General features: G+C 42.1%; 1 protein-coding gene across 2 annotated transcripts in view; it reads right to left on the bottom strand.

The window, feature by feature from the left end:
* BIN2 (bridging integrator 2) overlaps window positions 1-11,733 on the bottom strand; it is a 49,902-nt gene extending 38,169 nt beyond the window's left edge. Inside the window, exon 1 of one of the 2 annotated variants that reach the window (XM_020966174.2) lies at window positions 11,502-11,733. Coding sequence is in view for 1 of the 2 variants with exons in the window: in XM_020966175.2 (XP_020821834.1) it covers window positions 7,446-7,523 (78 nt within the window). In the remaining variant the exon portion in view is untranslated. Of the gene's footprint in view, window positions 1-7,445; window positions 7,648-11,501 lie in introns of those variants that run through there. The other variant, XM_020966175.2, reaches the window with a different exon arrangement.
* Between the last annotated feature and the right edge of the window lie 10,508 nt (window positions 11,734-22,241).

A 22,241-nucleotide genomic window follows, 5' to 3' on the forward strand; every position in this document is an offset into this window, starting at 1 on the left:
TATCAGAATCTTCACTTCCCTCTAACCCTGTCTTTCTATCTCTGTTTTTGTTGTACTACAACCGGACTGCCATACAGCCCTGAGTAAAGGGCTTCCTCAGTCTCTCTAACCCAATATATCACACACTTCCCTCAACAGAATGTGGCGAAACTGTTCTGTGAAGTGATAGGTGTGGCAGACTTCCTTCCCCTATCTCCACCCTTCTCTTCCTCTGCTAGAGCTGGGGCCCATCTCTAAAATTGGAGACCTGGGAGAAAGGGAGCTCCCACTCCCAACATTCCTTATAAATCACAGACTCTTTGGCCCAGATCAATCTTTGGCTCCCAAGATTTGTCTAGAGCTCAATGAGACAAAGTTCCAAGGCCTAGAAAAAGAAGTTTGTCTTTGGGGGAGGAAGGTTATGGAGGGAGCAGCCCTATCTGGAGCCCCTGGATTTCCTGCCTAAATAGTCAAAGCTTTGTCACTACCTGTGTGATCTTGGGCAAGTCACTCCTGCCTGGGCCTCAGCCTCCTCATCTACAAAATGAGATGTTCTTTAAAGTACTCTCTAGTTCAGACAATTTAACAATCTATGAGGGTATGAGTATACTTAATTGTTGCAAGGAAGAGTTCTATTATGTGTAGTGATGGAGAGTAAGAGAGGCAGAGAGGGAAGGAATAATTGGAAAATGACAATGATCCAAAGAACATACCAAAAAAGCAATTAAAAATTTAAAAAATTACTTATGAGTGTATTTCATAACAGGATCATCTGTAATTGCAAAAACAAAACAAAACAAAACAAAACCGGAAGCAACCTTAATGTCAAACAACAGAGAAATAGTTTGATGAATATGTTAATATGTTATATGTTAATATAATGGAATACTATAAGGCATAATGGAATAAAATGCAGCAATTAAAATGTACAAATATGAGTAGAATAAAGAGATTTGGAGATTTTTATTAAATAATGCAAAGCAAAAAACAAAAACAAAAGCCTAGAACTAGAATCATGGGATAGACATTAATTCTGATCCTATGATCCATGAATGAGAATGGACAGAGAATCCTGGTGGGGACTTACAAGGAGAAACTAAAAAAGGTTGATGGTGCTTGCTTGCTGCATTAAAATTAATTAATTTAAACTCATTAAGCAAGTGTGGTTGTTTGTATTGATATTTCATTCTCAGTTTCTAATAAAACATTTAATTTTAGAAAAAAGAATCTATGGAATGTGTGGACCTGGAACCTCAGCTTTTTCTTCTCCTTAAATCAGGACAAACACTTGAAGATTGGCCCTGGTTCACATCAGGCCAGGAGAATTTCTTTCAAGGGATAGCAGAGGAACAAAAACTAAGCTGTTTCTTTTTCTTTTTTTGAGACAGAATTATGGTAATGATAAGAAATGTTGGTCAAGGAAAACCAGAGACAGCCAAGCAGAAAAGCAGGGCAGGTGGGCTTCTCTCCAGCAGACTCGGGCTGGCTTCCTGAGAGACATCCTTCTACTGAACAGTGCCTAGGGCCCCGGGATAAAATTGGAAAATCCCTTGAGATTTCAAATTCAGGAAACTGCATATTCCCTGGGGGGAAAATCTTGTGCCAACTCACCAGCCTCATCACCCATGAAACTTTACCACAGGCTGACTCTTGTTCTTCAGTGGGACAAATCCAAGCCCCTTTCCTCCTGTCATTTAAGGCATTTGCTTTGTCTAGAACACTCTGCACTGAGCTGTCCTAGATCAATGCTTGTCTCTTTCTCTCATGTTTGTGCCTTGGGTGTGTGCCTGATGTATCCTCTATCCTATCACTCGAGCAAAGGACAGAGCACAGGAAATCATTCACATGGTGCAGTGACAGTTTGGTGTCTGGATCTCTGCTTGGGAGGTGAGGCCTTCTCACACCTGTATCCAAAGGTCAGGTCCTTCTCCCCTCCCGAGGCAAAACTTAGGGAAGGAATGGACATTAGTGAGCATTTATATAGCACTCCCCCCACCAACATAACCCTGTGTGGGGTTTGGCAGTGCAAGTATTTTTATCCCCAATTTAAAGATAGAGAAAACTGAGACCCAGAGATATTTAGTGATTTGCTCATGGCCATAGTGCTAGTAAGCTGCAGTCAGGAAATAGAATACAGATCATTAAATGTAGATTTAGATTCAGATGAGATTTTAGTCTAGTCTAGCACTCTTATTTTACAGATAAGGAAACTGAGGTCCAGTCGCACAGGTGAAAAGGCAAAAGTGATCAGTAAATAGCAAGTTTAGTTTTGAAACAAGGTCATCTGACTCCAAATTCTGTTCCTTTTCTACCACAATTACAGAAGAAATTCTGGTAATAGTCTGGGTGGTGAAGGGAATAGAGGAATTGGTTAAAATATTTGTTTTTAAATGAACAGGAACTGGATAAATTTTAAAAAATGTTTTTTGTTTTTAATATATTTTTTTTAAATTTTGAGTTCCAAATTCTCTCCCTCCCTCCCACATGTCCCCTACTCATTGAGACACTAAGCAACGTATCAATTAAACATGTGAATTCATTGCAAAACATATTTCCATATTAGCCATGTTACAAAAAAAGGACAAGAAAAATAAAGTAAAAAAAAATGCTTCAATTTGTACTTAGAGTTCTTGATAAATATCGTCTTCTGCATGCAGAACACTATGCTAGCCTTGGGGAGAGAGAAACCCAAAGTTTACTCCATGAGTAAAGATTCACAGAATCACAGAATTTGTGATTTGGAAGGTATTTCGACAGCCATCCAATCCAACCCATCCCTGAAAGGAAGTCCTACTCCAACATATCATTAAGGTGGTCATCTACCCAGGAAGTTCACTGACTCCAAAGGCAGTCCAGCAAACTTTTGGGCGCCTCTAATTGTTAGGGAGTTTATTTGTTTGCTGTTGCTGTTGTTTTTCTGATGCCAAGCCTAAATTGGCCTTTTTTGTGATGTCTACCCATGGATCCTGGTTTTGACTCTAAGACTAACAGAACAAGCCCAACCCTGCTTTTACATGATAGCCCTTCAAATACTTGGCAATAGCCATCACGCTCTTTTAGAATCTTCTCTACTCCACATTAAACATCCACAGATCCATCACCTTATAGTCATTCTGACTGAATTCCTCTGGAGGATCTCTAGTCTATCAGTAGAGACACAAGGACTAGGCCTTTGATTTCATTTGTATATGGGACTCCTTGGTAAGGAAACTCCCTCTATCCAACTAGTCAGTACTTTTCTTGCTACTTGTAGTCTTAGAGAGTTGCTTAGATGGACTAGACACTAGGCTGTGTGACTTGCCCAGGGTTACAGTATGTGCCAGGGTCAGGATAGACACAGGTCCTTCTGGGCCCAGGGCCAGTTTTCAAGCATTACACCACTATCAATGTTCCGCTTACATGGTAGTGCCTAGAACTGGTAACAATATCGTGACCAAGCTACAGTATAGGGGAAGCACTGCCTCCTTATTCCTATAAGTTATATTCCTCTTAATGTACTTCATTAATTCTGGTAAGTGGAAATGATTCACACCGATTTTTATGGCACAGAGTAATATGAAAAAGTTGTTGTTTTACCAGTACATAGGAGTGGTAGAAGCAAAGTTTACTTGGTCCTTTTCTAGCTGTCCAGTCTTCCTACACTTAACTCTCCCACAAAGTCTTTGATCAAACTCCACCAGCTTCCTGTTCTTCAAGCTTAAATCTCCATCTGCCATATCCATACCTTTTCACTGGATGTCCTGAGCCTACCTCCCCCCACCATGACTGGACCATTCTACTTTCTCACTGATGTTTAATTTCCCTGGCTTCTTCAAAACTCAGCTCAAATCCCCCCTTCTGCAGGAGGCCTTTCCCAATCCTCTCATCTGCTTATACCCTTCCCTCTGAGAAGACCATCTAGTATGGATCTACCTATTTACATGCAGTTTCCCTGTTAGATTGTGTGCTCCTGGAGGGCAGAGAATAATTGAGCCTTTTCCAGTTAGAGCTAGAGTAGAGGAGTTGCTCTGGTTAGGATGTTATTTATCCTTTGTTCTCGAAGAGGACAAATGACATATCAGGAAGATGATGTCTTGACTTGCAAGTGAATTGGATTTAAGTGAGGCAGAGCGGTGCAAAGTCATCAGCCTCACTCTCTCCTCCAGAGTTACTGGAATCCAGTGGTAAGATCTAGGTCAGGAGACTGTGGATAGCCCCAGATGCAGTGGGAGACCTTGACCTTTTTTTTTTTCAGGCTAGGCAATGGGGTTAAGAGACTTGCCCAGGGTCATACAGTGTTATATGTCTGAGGCCGCATTTGAACTCAGGTCCTCCTGAATCCAGGGCCAGGGCTTTATCCACTTCACTACCTAGCTGCCCCAGACCTTGACCTTTTTAAGCTAAGGTCTTTCTTAGGTCTCAGTTTATCTGAGGCAACATCCATTCAGTGATTAAAGGTGAGGTAAGAATTGTGGCAAAAGATAGCCTAGCTTGCCTGCACTAAAGAACCAGTCTGAGAGGGGAAGATTCTCAGAGTTTCTTGGAACAGTGAATAAAGAGCTGGTCTAGAAGTCAGGCCTTCCCCTTCCCTAACCACATCTGACACATACTGGCTGTGTGACCCTGGGCAAATTTACTTCTCAGGGCTCTCTCAAACAGGACTTCATGTTCAACTACAGACATATTTAAATGAGTCTGGGAAATATTTAACAAAATAAATAAAAATACAATAAAACATATCCTTTTACACACACACACACACACACACACACACACACACATACACACACACAGAGTTTAGTGGGCCATCTGTTGAATTTGACACCACTGCTCTAGGCAACTCTCTGAGACTCTAAATTGCAGAGAAGGCTCTGACCTGTAGTGGTAGAAGGAGTTTCCTCACCTGGGAATTCCCTGTATCAGCAGTTCTTAAACTTTTTGGTCTCAGAACTCTCTTTTACTCTTAAAATTATCGAAGACCTCAAACAGGTTTTCTTTATGTGGGTTATTTAAATAACATCTTAGTATTATGAAAATTGTTTTGACCTCGATGACCCCCCCCCTTCCCAAGAGACTCTGAGAGTCCTTAGACCACTTAGACTAGGCCCTGTGCCAATGAAATCCCAGGTCCCTTGTATCTCCAGTGCCTGGTACATAGTAAGCATTTAATATGTTTGTTGACAGACAAAAAAAAAAGAGTGCTCTGAGAAGCTTCGTCAGGCTCTGCCTCCCAACCCACATCCTGCCCCCTAACCCACTTCAGCTAGCCACAAGTCCCACCCTACTGCTTCCAGCTGAGTTCTCAGGCTGAGCTCGCTGTCAATGGAAAGGGCTGGTAGGATTGTTAAAGCAGGGTCAAAGAAGATGTGAGATGACAAGTCTGGACATCCCAAAGCCTTCCCTTCTACTACACCCTGAAGCCTCCACAAATGATTTTCCACAGCCTCTAGTGATTTTCCAAGAGTGAATCTGCTCTCCCCTGGACTGCACAAGCTCCTGAGACTAGAAACACTTTAGCACATTAACTCATAACCCCCAATCTCAATTGTTCTGTGAAGTTTGCATGGGACAAAGGAACAAAAAAGAGAAAAGTCAAGAAACCACAACCTGCAGCCAATAGATTTTTGAGCTGGAAGAAACTTGCTTAACATCACATAGTAATCACACAAACATCACGCGTAAATGTCAGAAGCAGGATTTGAATCTGGGTCTTTTTGATTCCAAGAAGCATTTAAAATCACCAGAGAAAAGGTTGAATGGCCTTATATAGACCTATGCAAAACACATTTCAATAACAAATTGCTTTATACGAATAGATGGGAACAAGGGATTGGAACAGGGGGTTGGCACAGGGCCAAGGGAGAGATGTTTCCTTCTTTCATCATCCTGGGTATTTCTTATGTCACAGGAAGGGCACAGGGAGTGGCAGGAACATGCCCAGTGCTGACTTACTGCCTTATTTTCTAGGTACCTGCCTAACTAAACATAAGAGTAAATTTTACAGGCTTAATCCTTACCTTTTGGGACCTTCTGATCTAAGCTCTCATGTCTACTTCACTATCTCCTTTAGGGCCAGAATCTCAGGATCAGAAAAAGGGACCTTCCAGGTGTTTCATCGAATCTTCCCGTAGATTGGGTGGGGAGTGGGGCAAGGGTGGGGCCGAGGTGATCTGAGGTGTGGCAAGTCACTTAACCTTTTCTGAGCCCCAGTTTCTTCTTTCCTAATATGAGGGAGTTGGACTAGATCATCGGTTCTCAACCTTTTGGGTCTCAAGACTCCTTTGCTGAGAAGAGCTTCTGTTTAGGTGGATCATAACCCTCTATTTAAAATTAAGACCCTTTTACACTCAATGATTGAGAAGATCTTTTGTTTAGGTAGGGTCAAATCTATTGATATTTACTTTATTTAAAATTAGGACCCCCTTTAACCTCTTAAAAGTAATTGGGAACAGCTTCTGTTTTTTAGGGGGTTCATATCTATTGACATTGACCCTAACTGAAATTAAGACCCCTTTATACTCTTAAAAATAATTGAAAAGAGTTTCCGTTTAGGTGGGTCATACCTATCGATATTGATCTTAAGTGAGATTAGGACCCTTTTACATTCTTAAAGATAAGTGGGTCATACCTATCAGTATTTACCCTAATTGAAATTAGGACCCTTTTATAATCTTAAAAATGATTGAGAAGAGCATTTGTTTAGGTAAGAGATATCTATCAATATTGAACCTAATTGAAATGAAAACACCTTAGTGTTAGGACAATAATTTTGACCTCAAGGCTGTCCTGAAAGGGTCTTGGGGAGCCCTAGGGCTTCCTGGACCATACTTTGACTAGATGTGGTCACTTTCTAGTTCAAAATCTACCAGAGCCCTTCTGCTGGTAGTGGCTCCGTAATCTGCAAAATGGAGAAATCGATTGGACGATTTTTATGGTCTTTTCCAGCTCTGAAATCTTATGAACCACCAGGACGTTTAGGGTCCAACCACCTCATCCATTCAACAAAGGAGATTATCTCTAGAAAGTGCTTCTTCTTCCTTTCTGGAAGGGCCAGAGAGGGCATTGTTTGGGGAGTCTGAGGACCTGGATTCGAATACCAATTTGGGGGGTGGTGGTGGGAACTTGGATTTGAATTCTGTTTCTGCCACATCTACTCCACTTGTACCTTTACGGGCCTGGATTTCAGGGTTAGGAAAAAGGACCTTAGAGATTTCTCCCCTTTCCCGTTAGGCAAACTTGGCAGGTAGGGGTGGGGTGGACATGGGGAGGAGGGAAGAAAGTCATGTCCCTCCCTGGGCCTCAGTGTCCTCATGTGTAAAACGATGAAGAAGGAGGAGGGGAGGTGTTAAGATAAGGCCCATTCTAGCCCCAAATCTGTGAAAAATAGTAAAAGATAATGGAGAGGGTGAAAGGTCAGGACCCGGTGAAGGAGGTGCCCCTCCTCCCTCCTCCCCAGGGCAGATATGGAGGAGGCCTCGCCCACATACCTTCTCCTGGGCCCGGCTGAACTTCTTCTGCATCTGCTTGGCCAGGAGGCCCGCACTGCTGCCTGAGCGCTCAGCCATCCCTGTCCCAGCCTGCTGATGACCACCCTCTCCTGTCCTTGTCTGACCGTGGGCCCCCCACGAGCAGCCTCTGTCACCCTTTGGTTTTCCTCCGGAGCTGCCTGATGAGGAAGTGCCCGGCTCCCAGCATGCCTTGCATCCTGTAAGGTGGGGGGCGGCTCCTGCTCTCCTCCCTAATTACTCCCCCCTCGGTGAAAGCAGGACCCTGGCCCACACCTGCCCCCCCCCCAGGATTCACCCTGGGGCAGGGCTGGCCCACCAGAGGGTGGGGGTGGGAAAGGATGGGCTCCTGCTCCCCTCCCCAAATAATCACAGCCCCACCCCCCAACACCCCCTTCCCCCAGGGAAAGAGGGATCCTAGGCCCAAACCAAGCCCAGACCTGGCCACCCCAAGGATTCACACTGGGAGTGGGGGTGGGCCCACCAGACCCTTCACTAAGAGGATGGGGGTGGGAAGGATAGGCTCCTGCTCCCCTCCCCAAATAATCACAGCTCCCCCCCAACGCACACACACCAGGAAAAGAGGGATCCTAGGCCCAAACCAGGCCTAGACCTGGCCACCCCAAGGATTCATCCCAAAGGTGGGAATGGGGAGGGTCTTCTGGGCCCAAACCAGGCCCAGACTTGGTTACTCCAAATATTCACCCTGGGGGTTGGAGTGGGGAGGGTCTTCTGGGCCTAAACCAGTCCCAGACCTGGTTACCCCAAATAGTTACCCTGGGGGGTGGAGTGGGGAAAATCTTTTGGGCCCAAACCAGGCCCAGACCTGGCCACCGGGGCGAGGAGGGTCTTCTGGGCCCAAACCAGGCCTAGACCTGGCTACCCCAAACATTCACCCTGGGGTGGAACTGGGACCATCAGACCTTTCACCCAGAGCTGCAGGGTGAGGGTACAGGTGGGAAGAGGAGGGATCCGGTTTCTCACTCAGGGCCAATAAGACTTCCTCTTTTAAGTCTTCTCCCTGCCGCCCCCTCCCCACCGACCATCCCCCCCCCCTTGCCCCAGGGAGAAGGGAGCATTTGTGACCCCTTTCCAGCCTCACCCTGGTTGCTGGGGAAAAGTTCTGAGGAGCAGCTTTGAAGGGAAGTCCTAAATAAAAATCTTATCTCCTAGGAACAAGAGGCATAACACCTCTGAATGCATACTCTCTCATCTTCCTCCAGGATAGACTTGCACAACTTAGCAGAAGGTAGAAGCCAAAATTAAAATAGGCTAAACTTCTTTGGACCACAGATAGGTAAGCCCAGAGACAGACTGACCATGGTTGGTTGCTGTGGGTTATATAACAAACAGGAGAGTGCCCAGTAGCAACCCTACATTTTCCAGGGCCCCCCCCCCCAAATCCTTAGGCTCACAGTGGACGGTATATTGTGCAGGCCTGCCCTAGGAGAAGGCTTTCTTGGTTCTCTTTAATGCTAGTGCCTTCTCTCTTTTGATTATCCCTGGTTTAACCTGTCTGTCTCATTTGGCCATAGTTTTTGCATTGTTGCCTCCTCCATTTGACTGTGAGCTCCGGGAGTGTAAGTTTCATTTTTCTTTGTATCTCCAGTTCATCGTTTATCTTTTTTACAACTTATTCCCCTACCTCATCTTCTGCTACCCAGGTACACTGGCCTCCTACTGTACCTAAACCCCCAACTTTGGGGCATTTTCCAAGGGCTGCAACATCCCCAAGCCTAGATCAAGCTCCCTCTTCATCTCCATCTTCTGGCTTCCCTAACTTCCTTTAGTTCCAAGTCCGAACTGAACCCTTCCCCAATTCCAGTAGAATATAACATGCTCCTTGAGGGAGTGTCTATTTATTTCTTTGTTCATGTGTACTAATATCTCAGGGCCTAGCACAGTGCCTGGTACCACTAGTAAACCATCAATAAATACCTGTTTAATTGATAACCTGGCCAGAAGGAGGTTGTCACGGTTGACTAGGCTTGAGGTGACAAGGCCCCAGATCAGGGTCGTAGCTATGGTGATAGAAAGGAAGAATCAGAGCAGAGAGGAAAAATATATAAGGACTTAGCGTCTTAGAGAAGGGGATGGAGTGTTGGTACCTAAGGTTGAGACACTAAGGTTGGTTAAATTAGGAATAGGAGATGGGGTACAAAGAATGCCCTTTGGCCAATGCCAAGCTATTCCCAGAGAGGGACTGCACAGAGACACTGGGAAATCTGAAGGACTTGCCAGCAGCCCCGCTATTGCTTCAGCCCACCATTATCCACAGACCCTCCCCTCAGGGTACCTTTTCTCAGTCAGTGGTTCTGAGTGCCTGAATCCTTAGGCTAACTTCTAGCTGTCATCTAGGTGCATTTCTTAATTTAGGTGCTAGTGACAGGGTAGCCCGGTAATGAGAGGACTCGTCTAAGTTTGATTTTTTTTATTATTGCAATGGGAACCTTAGTCCGTCCCCCTTGTCCTGTATTCAGAGTAAGTAGAAAAAAAGCTGCTTCTTATTCCTTAGGCATTCACTCTTCAGAATCATAAAGAATCAATCAGTCAACAAACCAGCAAGCATTTATTAAGCACCTATTAAGTGCCATGCACTGTGCTAGGTCCTGGGGACATAATACAAAAATGAAACAGTGCTTTGCCCTCCAAGAACTTACAATTTAGAGAGAGGAGATAATATGTACACACATATGTACATACATTTATAGGCATATACAAAATAGAGACAAATACAAGATAATTTTATGGGGAAGGCACTAGCCTGTGTGGAGGTGGCAGGGGAGGGGAAGAGATCAGTAAAGACTGCAAGTAGAAGACAGCACTTGAGCTGAGCCTTGAAACCCTGAGATTATCTCCAATTTATCCTGTATATAGCTTGTCTCTACACAGTTGTTTGCATGTTGTATCCCTCATTACACTGAGAGCTCCTTCAGAGCAAGGACAGTGGGTTTGTTTTTGTTTTTGTTTTTGTCCTTCTTGGGATTTGGAGTGCTTACTCTAGTGCCTGGTGTAATGCAGAGCATTATTTTGCCATTTAGGTAGTAGGGCGCTTTAAGCCATGGAAAGCAAAAGTTGGTGCTTAATCTTGCCCCAGACCTCTTTCCTCCTAAATCTAAACAATAGTGAAATGTACTCTTGCATAGCTCAGCATAGCCCATACCTCCAACACAAATGGATAAGAAAGCTTGCAATATAATTGCTTTAGATAATTATGTTTATACCAGAGACCAGGACACCTGGTCTGGTTTGTGTGATCTCTGACCCGTAATAATGGGGTGCTTGGGTGCTTGTGCTTGTACTTGTGCCCAAATTTCTCCCTAGTCTCAGGAACACTGTCTCTAACAACCATTCCCCAGCCCAAGGACACTGTGCCTAGCAGTTATTCATGCATGGGCCTCAGCATGACCCTTATCTCTCTCCCTGGTACAGCTACACAGAGCTGGGCTGCTCAGGCCCCAGGCCTCAGATCATGTCTCTGGAAGCCTCCCAATTCTTCAGTAAGTTCCTGTGTTGTGAGAAATCTTTTCCTTGTTGCAGAGCATTCTCTCATCCAGACAGAGGGGGAGGGGTGTCCTTGGCCAGCCCAAGGACTCTTCCTCCTGCCAGACTCCAAAGATCCATCCCCCTCCCTGTCTGGTATACTCCCTGTACTTTCCCATCCATAGCCCCCAAAGACACCTGCACTTTTGGATTACCTCATCAGTGCTCCTGGAATTTCTTTCCCATGCTCTTTTCCATATAAACCCTAGCTCGACCCCTGATCGGGGCTGCATACCCCTGGCAGCTGCGTGCTAATAAATCCACATTTTAAATTATGTCTGGGTCTCGCTCGCTGATTTCTCAGTACAACATTTTGGAGGCCCCAGCGAGACAGCAGCGTACAGTGTCGAAGCAGAGACCCACCTGGAAAGGACTTTGGCCTTGGGAGGGGGGAATTGTTCTGTTCTGACTTTTAGGGGAGCTGGCCCCTGATGGTGTTCCAGGGCCCCAGAACTCAGGAGTAGGAGAAACCTCCCTCCCCGACTCCGACTGTACCTCATTTCAGCCCTCGTGGACCTCGTAACCCTCCGGAGGTAAATGTCTGCAGACCTGTTTTCTGGTGGAGAACAAGTGCCGGACACAGCAGAGCACTTAGTGCTTCAATCCCCCAGGCACCCCGAGACATCGGGACTATGCCTGTATCTGGTTCCTGGTACCCGGTTCCTGGTTCCTGGTTTCTGTCTTAGTTCTGTCGGGCCCGTGTCTCGTTCCTGGTTTCTGTCTCAGTGTTGGTCTATTAGTTTATATGTGCAGAGATTGTCTTTTTAAGAGATTCTGTTTTGCAATCATCTGCCTGAAGCCACCTCTGTTTCATACTGAAAGGCAGGTGTCAGACTGGATTGCAGACAGTTTTCTCCAGGGCAGTTCCTCCGACTTCCATTGGGAGGATGTGTTTGTGTTCAGGCTTTTATTGTTTGTCTGTGTCTGTGTTCTGCAATAAGGGGGGGGTACGGCTAGTACATCATTTCCCTCCCTTTTGGGTTGTTTGCAGCCAGACAGCCAAAGGCTGCAGCGGGACTCTGAAAAGTTGCCTTCTTTCTCCCCTCTCCGTCCCCAGGTAACAGCAGCTTCAAAGGAGTGCATGGATGGGAGAGGGAAAGAGAGAAGAATACTTTATTATTTAGGTTATATGGTTGGTAGAGGGCAAGTTGGGAAGGATTTGTGAAGTGTCAGGTCAGAATTAGAAAGGAATGAGATATGTACAGGTTTTAAGGGGATTTTAAATCATTAGAAAGAAAGGCAAGGAAGTTTAAGCATGTAGGAGAGAGGAGTGTGTGTAGAAAATTTGAAGGGAATATGGTTTAGTTGCATGTTGTGGCTGGAGGTTTTGAAAGTGAGAAGGTTTGGGGACTTTTGCATGAGTAATAGTTTCTCTCTCTCTGCATTCTAACTCTGGCCAAGTTTGAGTGGAGACAAAGAGAAAAGTTCTTGTGTACCAGAACATAGACAACTGGTGTATGTGCTGAGGACTGCGGCTTGCTGGGTTTAGTAGATGTTTCCCCACCAGCCCCAGCTCATCCAAATTGGTAAAAAGGTGATGTTTTCCATTTCAGAACTTGTTACACTGTTTTGCACTTAAGTACACTGAAGGAAACTCAGACAAGTGGATTGTTTTGAGTGCATAGTAAGGGCAGTTTGAGGAGAGATGGAGGGAATTATGTCCACCCACCTTTCAGGTTAGATCCCCGAGTGGGTTCTTTTAAAGACTGGTCATTATGAGAAAGAAAAAGCAATCAATACTGGTCCAGTACATTTCTAAGCTTAACAAGGGTATTGCATTTGGGAATATATTTTTGTCTACCCCTCCAAAACTAAATAAATAAATAGGGGAGAATGAATGGGTTAGAATAAACTTCCAAATTTTATTTGCTTTTAAGAGGAAGTTTCACCTATAATTCTTATCAAATCTGTGTAAACGTTTCCTGTGTTGTGAAATTCCTGAGTAAATGAGAATCCTTGAGATAAAAACTGAGTAAATTTTTAAAGGTTTGATAATATTTGTTATTGTGGTAATGTTCTTCACGCATTATAAAAACTGAATTTTTTTCTCTGTTTTTGACTAAGGAACTTTGTGATGTCTAGGAATTCTGTAACAACTAGGAATTTAGTTTGTTATGGTACTTTGGGAAGTTATTTATGTTACTTGAGGACATTTTACATCAACTTAGTTTTAATGAATTCCATTTTTAAAGGTTTATTTTTACTTTAAGGTAGAAAGGAAAGATATCTATCACTTTAAAAATTTCTAACAAATGTTCTTCATAAAAGTTTAGTGATTATTCTTCTTAACATCAGGATAAATTTTAATCTGTTTTTAAAAAGGGCTTATAGCTAAAACAATTTGACTATCACTTCTGAAAGTTATAAGACTGTTAACTAACAAATAACTAAGTTATTTGAAATTACTGTTTTAATGTTACAACCTAGAATTGTTAATTGATTGCTGTGGGAAAAGGAGGGAATTGGGTAAAAGCCTTATCCAGATTGGTTCTGCCCATTCAAAACAATCCTCCTTGGGGTAAGGGGGTTGGCAGGCAGGGGCACTAGGATTAGCCCCTCCCTGGGGTATAAGGCAATTCCCATTACTTTGTAAACTTGCCCCGCTCCCTGAAAAAAAAAATCTGTGTGAGCAAGGTCATCTGCTCTGAGAAGAAAAACAAAACAAAACAAAAAAAAACCTTGTTTGGAGTTTCTAACAATGAACTTGGCTTGCTGAGAAGTTACAAGTTTATGTACGGTAGATAGAAATGATTTCTAATGATTGGCTTTTACACCAGGACAAGTTTAAATTTGAGAAGGAAAGATGTTAAGTGCAATCTCTTATGTATGTGAGTCCTGGTAAATCTTTATTGCTTATTGCAACTCCATGGGAATATATTAACTGTATCTGGCTTTAAGCTATGGTTAGTGAAACTTGCTGTTTTGGGTAAAAGACTCTTGGGACTATAACTAATTTTGTTTTGAGTTTGAATATGGGTATCTGAGAGAAATGCCACAAGCTACTAACGGGTAGAGATCTGCATCTGGGAAAAAGCTGTGAGGACAATCTTAGCCTCAATCTAGGATGGGATCCTCCTGGCTCAGTTTCCCCATTGTGTTCCTTTGAGAAGTAATGTTTCCCACCTGACTATTCCTGAGTCTGGCTATGATGTGGAATTGATATTGCATGGTTGGAGAACTGTAACTGTTACCTGAATTCAAACAGAGCTAAGGATTTTCTATCCTGTCATATTTGGATGTCACATGTCCCTGCCTTTTCCCTTTTATAGTAGATTTCTCTGATCAGAGCAAATGGTCAGTAAAAAATATTAGCACAAGCACCCAAGCACCCCATTATTAGGGATCAGAGATCACACAAACCAGACCAGGTGTCCTGGTCTGTGGTATAAACATAATTATCTAAAGCAATTATATTGCAAGCTTTCTTATCCATTTGCGTTGGAGGTATGGGCTATGCTGAGCTATGCAAGAGTACATTTCACTATTGTTTAGATTTAGGAGGAAAGAGGTCTGGGGCAAGATGAAGCACCAACTTTTGCTTTCCATGGCTTGAAGGGCCCGACTACCTAAATGGCAAAATAATGTTCTGCATTACAAGAGAAGGAGGAAAGTTTGGAAGAGTTAGGCTGGGAGAGGGGAGAGATGCATAGTTCTGTTTTTTTACCTATTGAGTTTGATTTCCAGTTCAAAATGCCCGATAGGTATTTATGGAGCTGTATGATTGAAGTCTCAGGAGAGAGACTGGCTTAGATAAAGCAGCTAGGTGGGCCAGTGAATAGTGCTAGACTTGGAGTCAGGAAGACTTGAAGTCAAATCAAGCCTCAGATTGTGTGACGTAACCTCAGTAGGCCTCAGTTTCTTCATCTGTAAAATGGGGACAATAATAGCACCTACCTCCCAGGGTTGTCACTCAGATAAAATGAGATAATGTTTGTAAAGTGCTTTGCAAAATCACTGTATAAATGTTAGCTATTATAATTATTAGCTATATAGATTTGACACTCATCTGTAATAGAGATGGTAACTAAATCCATGTGAGCTGATGCCGTCACCAAGTAAGATGCTGTAAAAATAGAAGAGGACCCAAGGCAGAGGCTTTGGTGTCACCCACAGTTAGGGGGAGTCATATGGATAATGATCTCATAAAGGAGACAAATGTAGCACACAAATAGGCAAAAGGAGAATCAGAGAGAGCAGGGTCATGAAAGTCCAGATAGGAGACAGTATCAAGGAAGGGAGTCAAAGGTTACAGAGAGGGCAAGAAGGATGAGGATTGGGGAAAGGCCTTTAGATCTGGCAATTTAGAGAACATTGGTAACTTTGGAGAAGGAAGTTTCGGTTAAGTAAAGAAGTTAGGAGCCAGAATGGAAAGAGTTGAGGAATGAATAGAGGAGTGGAAGAGGAGTGTAGACAACTCTTTCTAGGAATTTGACTGTAAAAAGGGAGGAGATAGAGGATGATAACTTTAAGGAATGATAAAGTCTAGAGAGGGTTTTTTAAGGGTAGGAGAGACGAGCCTGTTGAAGGGGCAATTTGCTGGAGAAGACAGAAGAATGATGGGATCAATGGTATACACACACACACACACACACACACACACATACATATTTTCATAAATATATAAAGAAAGGTTGGTATTTACATATAAAGGTTGATTCTCTTTCTCTCTCTCTCTCCATACATACATATACACATATGTATGTGTGTGTATATATATATATATAATAATATATAATAATATATATATATATATGAAGGTTGACCTTGTTTTTTTGGTCATTTGCTTGTTAGGTTGACCCTGTCAAGGAGAAAATCAACCTCTTCAGCAGACATTGGAGAGCGCAATTGTAAGAGCCCAAATGGCTGTGAGTAGATTCTTTTTCCTTACATCTCATGACTACCTGATATCATCCTCCATTTTCATTCTCCCTTCAGCCTTCTCTTCTCCTGATGAATTATCTCATCTTCAAGTTTTCCATGTTGCCCTTCTGTGGTTGGTTCAAAATGGAACCCACTGACCTTCCAAAGGGCTGCTGGGAACTGATGATGGAAGGTTATCTTATCCTCTCATTCATAGTGTCAATATCCTGTTACCTATTTTAGTTCTAGTCCCATTGTGCTGATTTATATCTAGTTTGTGGTCCTCTATTTTTGACTACCTCTCTCCAATCCTCCCCATTCCCTCCTACCCCACCTACCCCCCCCCCCGACTTCTTCCTTTATTTTCTTCTCTGGACTGGCTCTTAATTTTTTGCTTTCTTCACTCAGGCTGGTTCCTCTCAACATTTTCTACCTTTCTGCATCCCACTACTTCTTTCCACTCTCCCCCTTTATCTCTTTTGTCCATCTTTCCTTTCTTTCCTAATTCTTCCATTTTCTTCCTCCTCTCGCTTGTCTTCTCTCCTCCTTTCTTCTCTTTCTCCTCATCTCTTCTCTCTTTTCTTTTCCCCTCTGTTTGCTATCATGAATCAGTATGCCCAGTTATATTCTGATTCCAATTCATCACACACCCATGCTAGATATTCAATGAATACTCATTGGATATCAACTTAATGAGTATTTCGGCATTGTACTTTTGGCTCTGTTCTGTAATTTTATCATGACAAATCTTCCCTTCACCAATGGTGAGCCAATCAGTTAATCAACAAGCTTTTACCATTGGCCAGATGCTGTGCTAAGTGCTGTGGATACAAAGAAAGGCAAAAGACAGTTAACAAGTTCACATCCTAATGGGGGACGCAACATGTAACTAATTATAGTAATAACTAACGTTATTATGGCACTTACAACGTGTCCGGCGTTAAGCACTTTATAATTATTATCTCGTTTGTTCCTCACAACAACCCTGGGAGGTAGGTACTATTATTATCTCCATTTTACAGATAAAGAAACTGATGAAAAGAGGGGTTAAGTGACTTGTCCAGAGACACACAGTTAGTAAGTGTCTGAGGTCAGTTTTGAACTCAGGCTTTCCTAACTCTAGGCTAGGCACTCTATCTGGTGCACCACCTAGCTGCATATAAAATGTAGATTGGAGGGTAATCTCAGAGGGAAAGGATCCAGCAGCTAGGAAGACCAAGCGATCCTCCTACATAAAGGTGGGATTTAAGATGAATCTTGAAGGAAGCCAAAGAAATCAAGAGATGGAGATGAAGGAGAGTATTCTGCACATTGGGGATGGGGATTGCCCCCACCCCTACCCCAAGCTAGGGCATAGGTCTGGAGATGGAAAATGGAGTGTGGTGAGTGAGGAATAGCTCCTTGAGGGCAGGGACTATACTGTCTTTTGCCTCTTTTTGTATCCCCAGCATTTTGCATATTGCCCAGCACATAGTAAGTGCTTAATAAATGTTGATTATTAATTGATTGATTGATTGCTGTCTAGTGATGAGTCTTTCCAAAATTAGCTAGGTTGGACTTCAGACGAGAAAAGTACAGCTGTCATCTCACTGATACTTGAAGCTTTCCCAGATTTCCAGCTTCAAGGAGAAGGTGAAACTTGCACTGAGCCTTGAAAGAAGCTAAGGATCTAAGAGGGAAAGGTAAGGAATAAAGGTGAGGGGTGCAACCAATGCAGAGGCATGAAGGGATAGGACTTAACGAAAGCTTTTGTCCTGCTGGTGTAGCCTCTGAGCACGGGAGGACACATACATATTAGGCATAGGAAATCCCCAGGAAGAGTTTAGTCAAGGATGACACCTTGTAAATCGAGTTAATAAGATGACAGGATGAGGCCTTTGCCTTGGATGGAATGTAGAGGCTCTCTGCCCAGGGTGCTTACTGACCCAATGTCATTAAGGATGGTTGACAGACTGATAGCCATTTTTTACTCTTTAGGCAAAATCCTCTGGCCTGGGCTTTAAAAGGAATTTGGAAAGGGAGAACAGAGGAGGCATCTAGGCATTGCAGAGGGTAAGAGCAATGGACTTGATATCAAGAAGACTTGAGTTCAAATCCTGCCACAAACATTTACTTAATCTCTTTCAGTTTCCTCATCTGTAAAACAAGGATAATAATAGTACCTACCTCAAGGGTTGCTGTGGGGATCAGAAGAGACAACCTTTGTACAACGTTTTGCAAACCTTAAAATGCTATATAAATGTTAGCTGTTATCATGTTATCGATTTGCTTACTCTGTCTTAGCTATTATTGATAGGACAGAGTAAAAGACTAAATATGAGAGTGGCTATCAAAAGGAACTGAGTTGCTCCAGAAGTTCCTAGAAATAAATATAGCAATAGTGTGGTGCTGCACGATGTTCGGCTAGTAAAAAGTCAGTGGTTCCTCTCAAATGCCACCCCCTGCAGTCTCCAGTGGGTCAGATTATTCCTTCTCAGTGATTCCTTCAGCTCTTGTCCTTAGGCAACCACTTTCTCTCTGGCTTCTTCCTCGGCTCCTTTCTTCTGGAGAGCGGTTTTACTTTCAAATCTAAATGGAGAAGATAACAGTAGGGGAAATGAGCCCACCCTCTCTTCCAAGCCTGAGTTCTCATAGCTTCCTACAGCCAAAGCTGCTGACACATTTACCTAGAAAGGCCTAAGTCCAAATGTCTTTCCCTATTCTGGAAGGCAATAAGTAGTGAATGAATAATTCTCTTTCTGTGGCTCAAGCCCCCAAACAGAGAATTTCTCTGGCACACTATATACCTCAGTTGTAAAATGAATTTCTCTCTCCTCCTGGGACACCACTGCTTCCTCCTTTCCCCCTGCATTTTGCAAGGACACATACAGATTAGTAATGCCAGGATTAACCACATTGATCATACTTAAAAAAGAAAAAAAGAAAGACAAAGCAAACCTTTAAAATTTGTATTTCTTAAATAAATTTATTAATACCTTTGTTTTTATATCCCCTCCATGCCACCGTGTATCTCTTTCTCTTACCCATTGCAGAGAGTATCCATTTAAAAAAGAAGAAAAAAAAGATGGTTCAGCAAAACTAACCAACTTACCAGAAAATCTTGACAGAGGATGAAATGTTCCATACCCACAGTCCCCCACGGCTTTGTGAAGAACCAGGGGAGATACTTTCCCATATGTCTTCTTTGAAACTAAGCTTCATCATTACAGTTCTGCAGTATTTAGTTTTAGCTGTTTCATTCTTGCTCTTTCTATTTCTTTTGCTCCTGCTTTTCACGGCTTCTAATCTCCCAAGTCTCCCACTCCACTGATTGTAGGAGCCCCTCCCAAGCCACACCTCCATTCATACTCTTTTGGGTTCTGCCTGCCCCACTTTCGTAGAGTGGGATGGGCTAACTTGTGAGTCAAAGTCTGGCTTTGTTGGTCCAGTCAGGGCAACTCTGAAGGGGATGGATGGAAGAAGGAAGAAATCTTTTTTTCCTTCTATTTTTTATTTATTTTTATTTTTTCCATATGCTTTTGAGTTGAAAATTTTTCTCCCTTTTCCCCCCCACCCTCCCCAAGACAGCGCACAATCTGATATAGGCTTTACATTTACATAGCCATTAAACATATTTTCACATTAGTGAAGTTGTAAGTAAAAATTAAAACCAACAGGAGGAACCATCAGAAAGACGAAACAAAACTCAACAGAAGGTAAAAATAAGTGACAGTGATTCGACTTCCATAGTTCTTTCTTTGAATGTGGACAGCATTTTCCATCCTGAGGCCTCTGGAGATGTCTTAGATCCTCGTAATGCTGAGAAGGGTTCAGTTTAACAAACTTAGTCATTGCATAACGTGGCTGTTATTGTGTACAAAGTTCTCTTGGTTCTGCTCACTTCACTCAGCATCAGACCATATAAGTCTTTCCAGGTTTTTCTGAAGTCAGCCTGTTCATCATTTCTTATAGCACAATAGTGTTCCATTACATTCATATACCACAACTTGCTCAGCCATTCCCCAATTGATGGGCATCCTCTCAATTTCCAATTCTTTGCCACCACAAAAAGAGCTGCTATGAATATTTTTGTACATGTGGGTCCTCTTCCCATTTGTTTGATCTCTTTGGGATATAGCCCTAGAAGTGCTATTGCTGGATCAAAGGGTATGCACATTTTTGTAGCCCTTTGGGGCATAGTTCCAAATTGTTCTCCAAAATGGTTGGATCATTTCACAACTCCACCAACAATGTATTAGCGTTCCAATTTTCCCACATCCTCTCCAACATTTATCATTTTCCTGTTTTGTCATGTTGGCCAATCTGATAGGTGTGATGTGGTACCTCAGAGTTGTTTTGATTTTCATTTCTCTAATCAGTAATGATTTAGAGCATTTTTTCATATGACTATAGATGGCTTTAATTTCTTCATCTGAGAACTGTCTGTTCATATCCTTTGACCATTTATCAATTGGGGAATGGCTTGTGTTCTTATAAATTTGTCTTAATTCTCTATATATTTTAGAAATGAGGCCTTTATCAGAGAGACTGGTTGTAAAAATTCTTTCCCAATTTTCTACCTTCCTTCTAATCTTAGTTGCATTGGCTTTGTTTGTGCAAAAACTTTTCAATTTAATGTAATCAAAATATCCATTTTGCTTTTCATAATGTTCTCTATCTCCTGTTTGGTCATGAATTCTTCTGTTCTCCATAGATCTGATAGGTAAACTATTCCTTGTTCTCCCAGTTTACTTATGGTATCAGCCTTTATATCTAAGTCCTGAACCCATTTTGACTTTATTTTGGTATATGGTGTGAGATTTGGGTCTTTGCCTAGTTTCTGCCATACTCTTTTCCAGTTTTCCCAACAGTTTTTTTCAAAGAGTGAGTTCTTATCCCAGAAGCTGGGGTCTTTGGGTTTATCAAATAATAGATTACTATAGTCATTGACTACTGTGTCTTGCATATTTAACCTATTCCACTGATCCACCTCCCTATTTCTTAGCCAGTACCAAGCAGTTTTGATGATTGCTGCTTTATAATACAATTTAAGATCTGGAATTGCTAGGCCACCTTCCCTGCATTTCTTTTCATTAGTTCCTTTGATATTCTGGACCTTTTGTTTTCCAAATGAATCTTGTTATTATTTTTTCTAACTATAAAATAATTTTTGGTAGTTTGATTGGTATGGCACTGAATAAGTAAATTAGCTTAGGTAGGATTGTCATTTTTATTATATTAGCTCAGCCTACCCATGAGCAACTGATGTTTTTCCAATTATTTAGATCTGATTTTATTTGTGTGAAAAGTGTTTTGTAATTGTGTTCATAGAGTTCCTGGGTTTGTTTCGGGAGGTAGACTCCTAAATATTTTATAATGTCTACAGTAAGTTTAAATGGGATTTCTCTTTCTATCTCTTGCTGTTGGGCTTTGTTGGTAATATATAGAAATGCTGATGATTTATGTGGGTTTATTTTATAGCCTGCAACTTTGCTAAAGTTGTTTATTATTTCAAGTAGTTTTTTACTTGATTTTCTAGGATTCTCTAAGTATATCATCATGTCATCTGCAAAGAGTGATAGCTTTGTTTCTTCTTTGCCTATTCTAATGCCTTCAATTTCTTTTTCTTCTCTTATTGCTAAAGCTAAACTTTCCAGTACAATATTGAATAACAGTGGTGATAATGGACATCCTTGTTTCACCCCCGATCTTATTGGAAATGCTTCTAACCTGTCCCCATTACATATAATGCTTGCTGAAGGTTTTAAATATATGCTATTTATTATTTTAAGGAAGACTCCATTTATACTTATGCTTTCTAGTGTTTTTAATAGGAATGGGTGTTGTATTTTATCAAAAGCTTTTTCTGCATCTATTGAGATGATCATGTGGTTTATGTTGGTTTTGTTGTTGATATGCTCAATGATGCTGATAGTTTTCCTAATATTGAACCAACCCTGCATTCCTGGTATAAATCCTACTGGCCATAGTGTGTTATTCTTGTGATAAGTTGCTGCAGTCTACTTGCTAATATTTTGTTTAAAATTTTTGCATCTATATTCATTAGAGAAATTGGTCTATAATTTTCTTTCTCTATTTTGATTCTTCCTGGTTTAGGAATCAACACCGTATTTGTATCATAAAAAGAATTTGGTAAGACTCAGAAGGAAGAAATCTTGGTCAAGATTTATGCTTGAGCCGGTAGGTAGTATTCTGTTCCAGCACCCTGATCACCTTGGCAAGGGCAAAACAATGTTACTCAAGAAATAACGTATTAATGATTACATCTATTCCCAAATTAAACGAACTGCCTGAGGAGGTTCTGGGTTGGCCCTAGCTGGAGATGTTTAAGAAAAAACTATGTGGCCATAAAGAAAAACAAAGAACTATATGGAC

Source organism: Phascolarctos cinereus, unplaced genomic scaffold, assembly GCF_003287225.1.
Source record: "Phascolarctos cinereus isolate Bilbo 61053 unplaced genomic scaffold, phaCin_HiC Scaffold_1;HRSCAF=81, whole genome shotgun sequence".
Taxonomy (NCBI): domain Eukaryota; kingdom Metazoa; phylum Chordata; class Mammalia; order Diprotodontia; family Phascolarctidae; genus Phascolarctos; species Phascolarctos cinereus.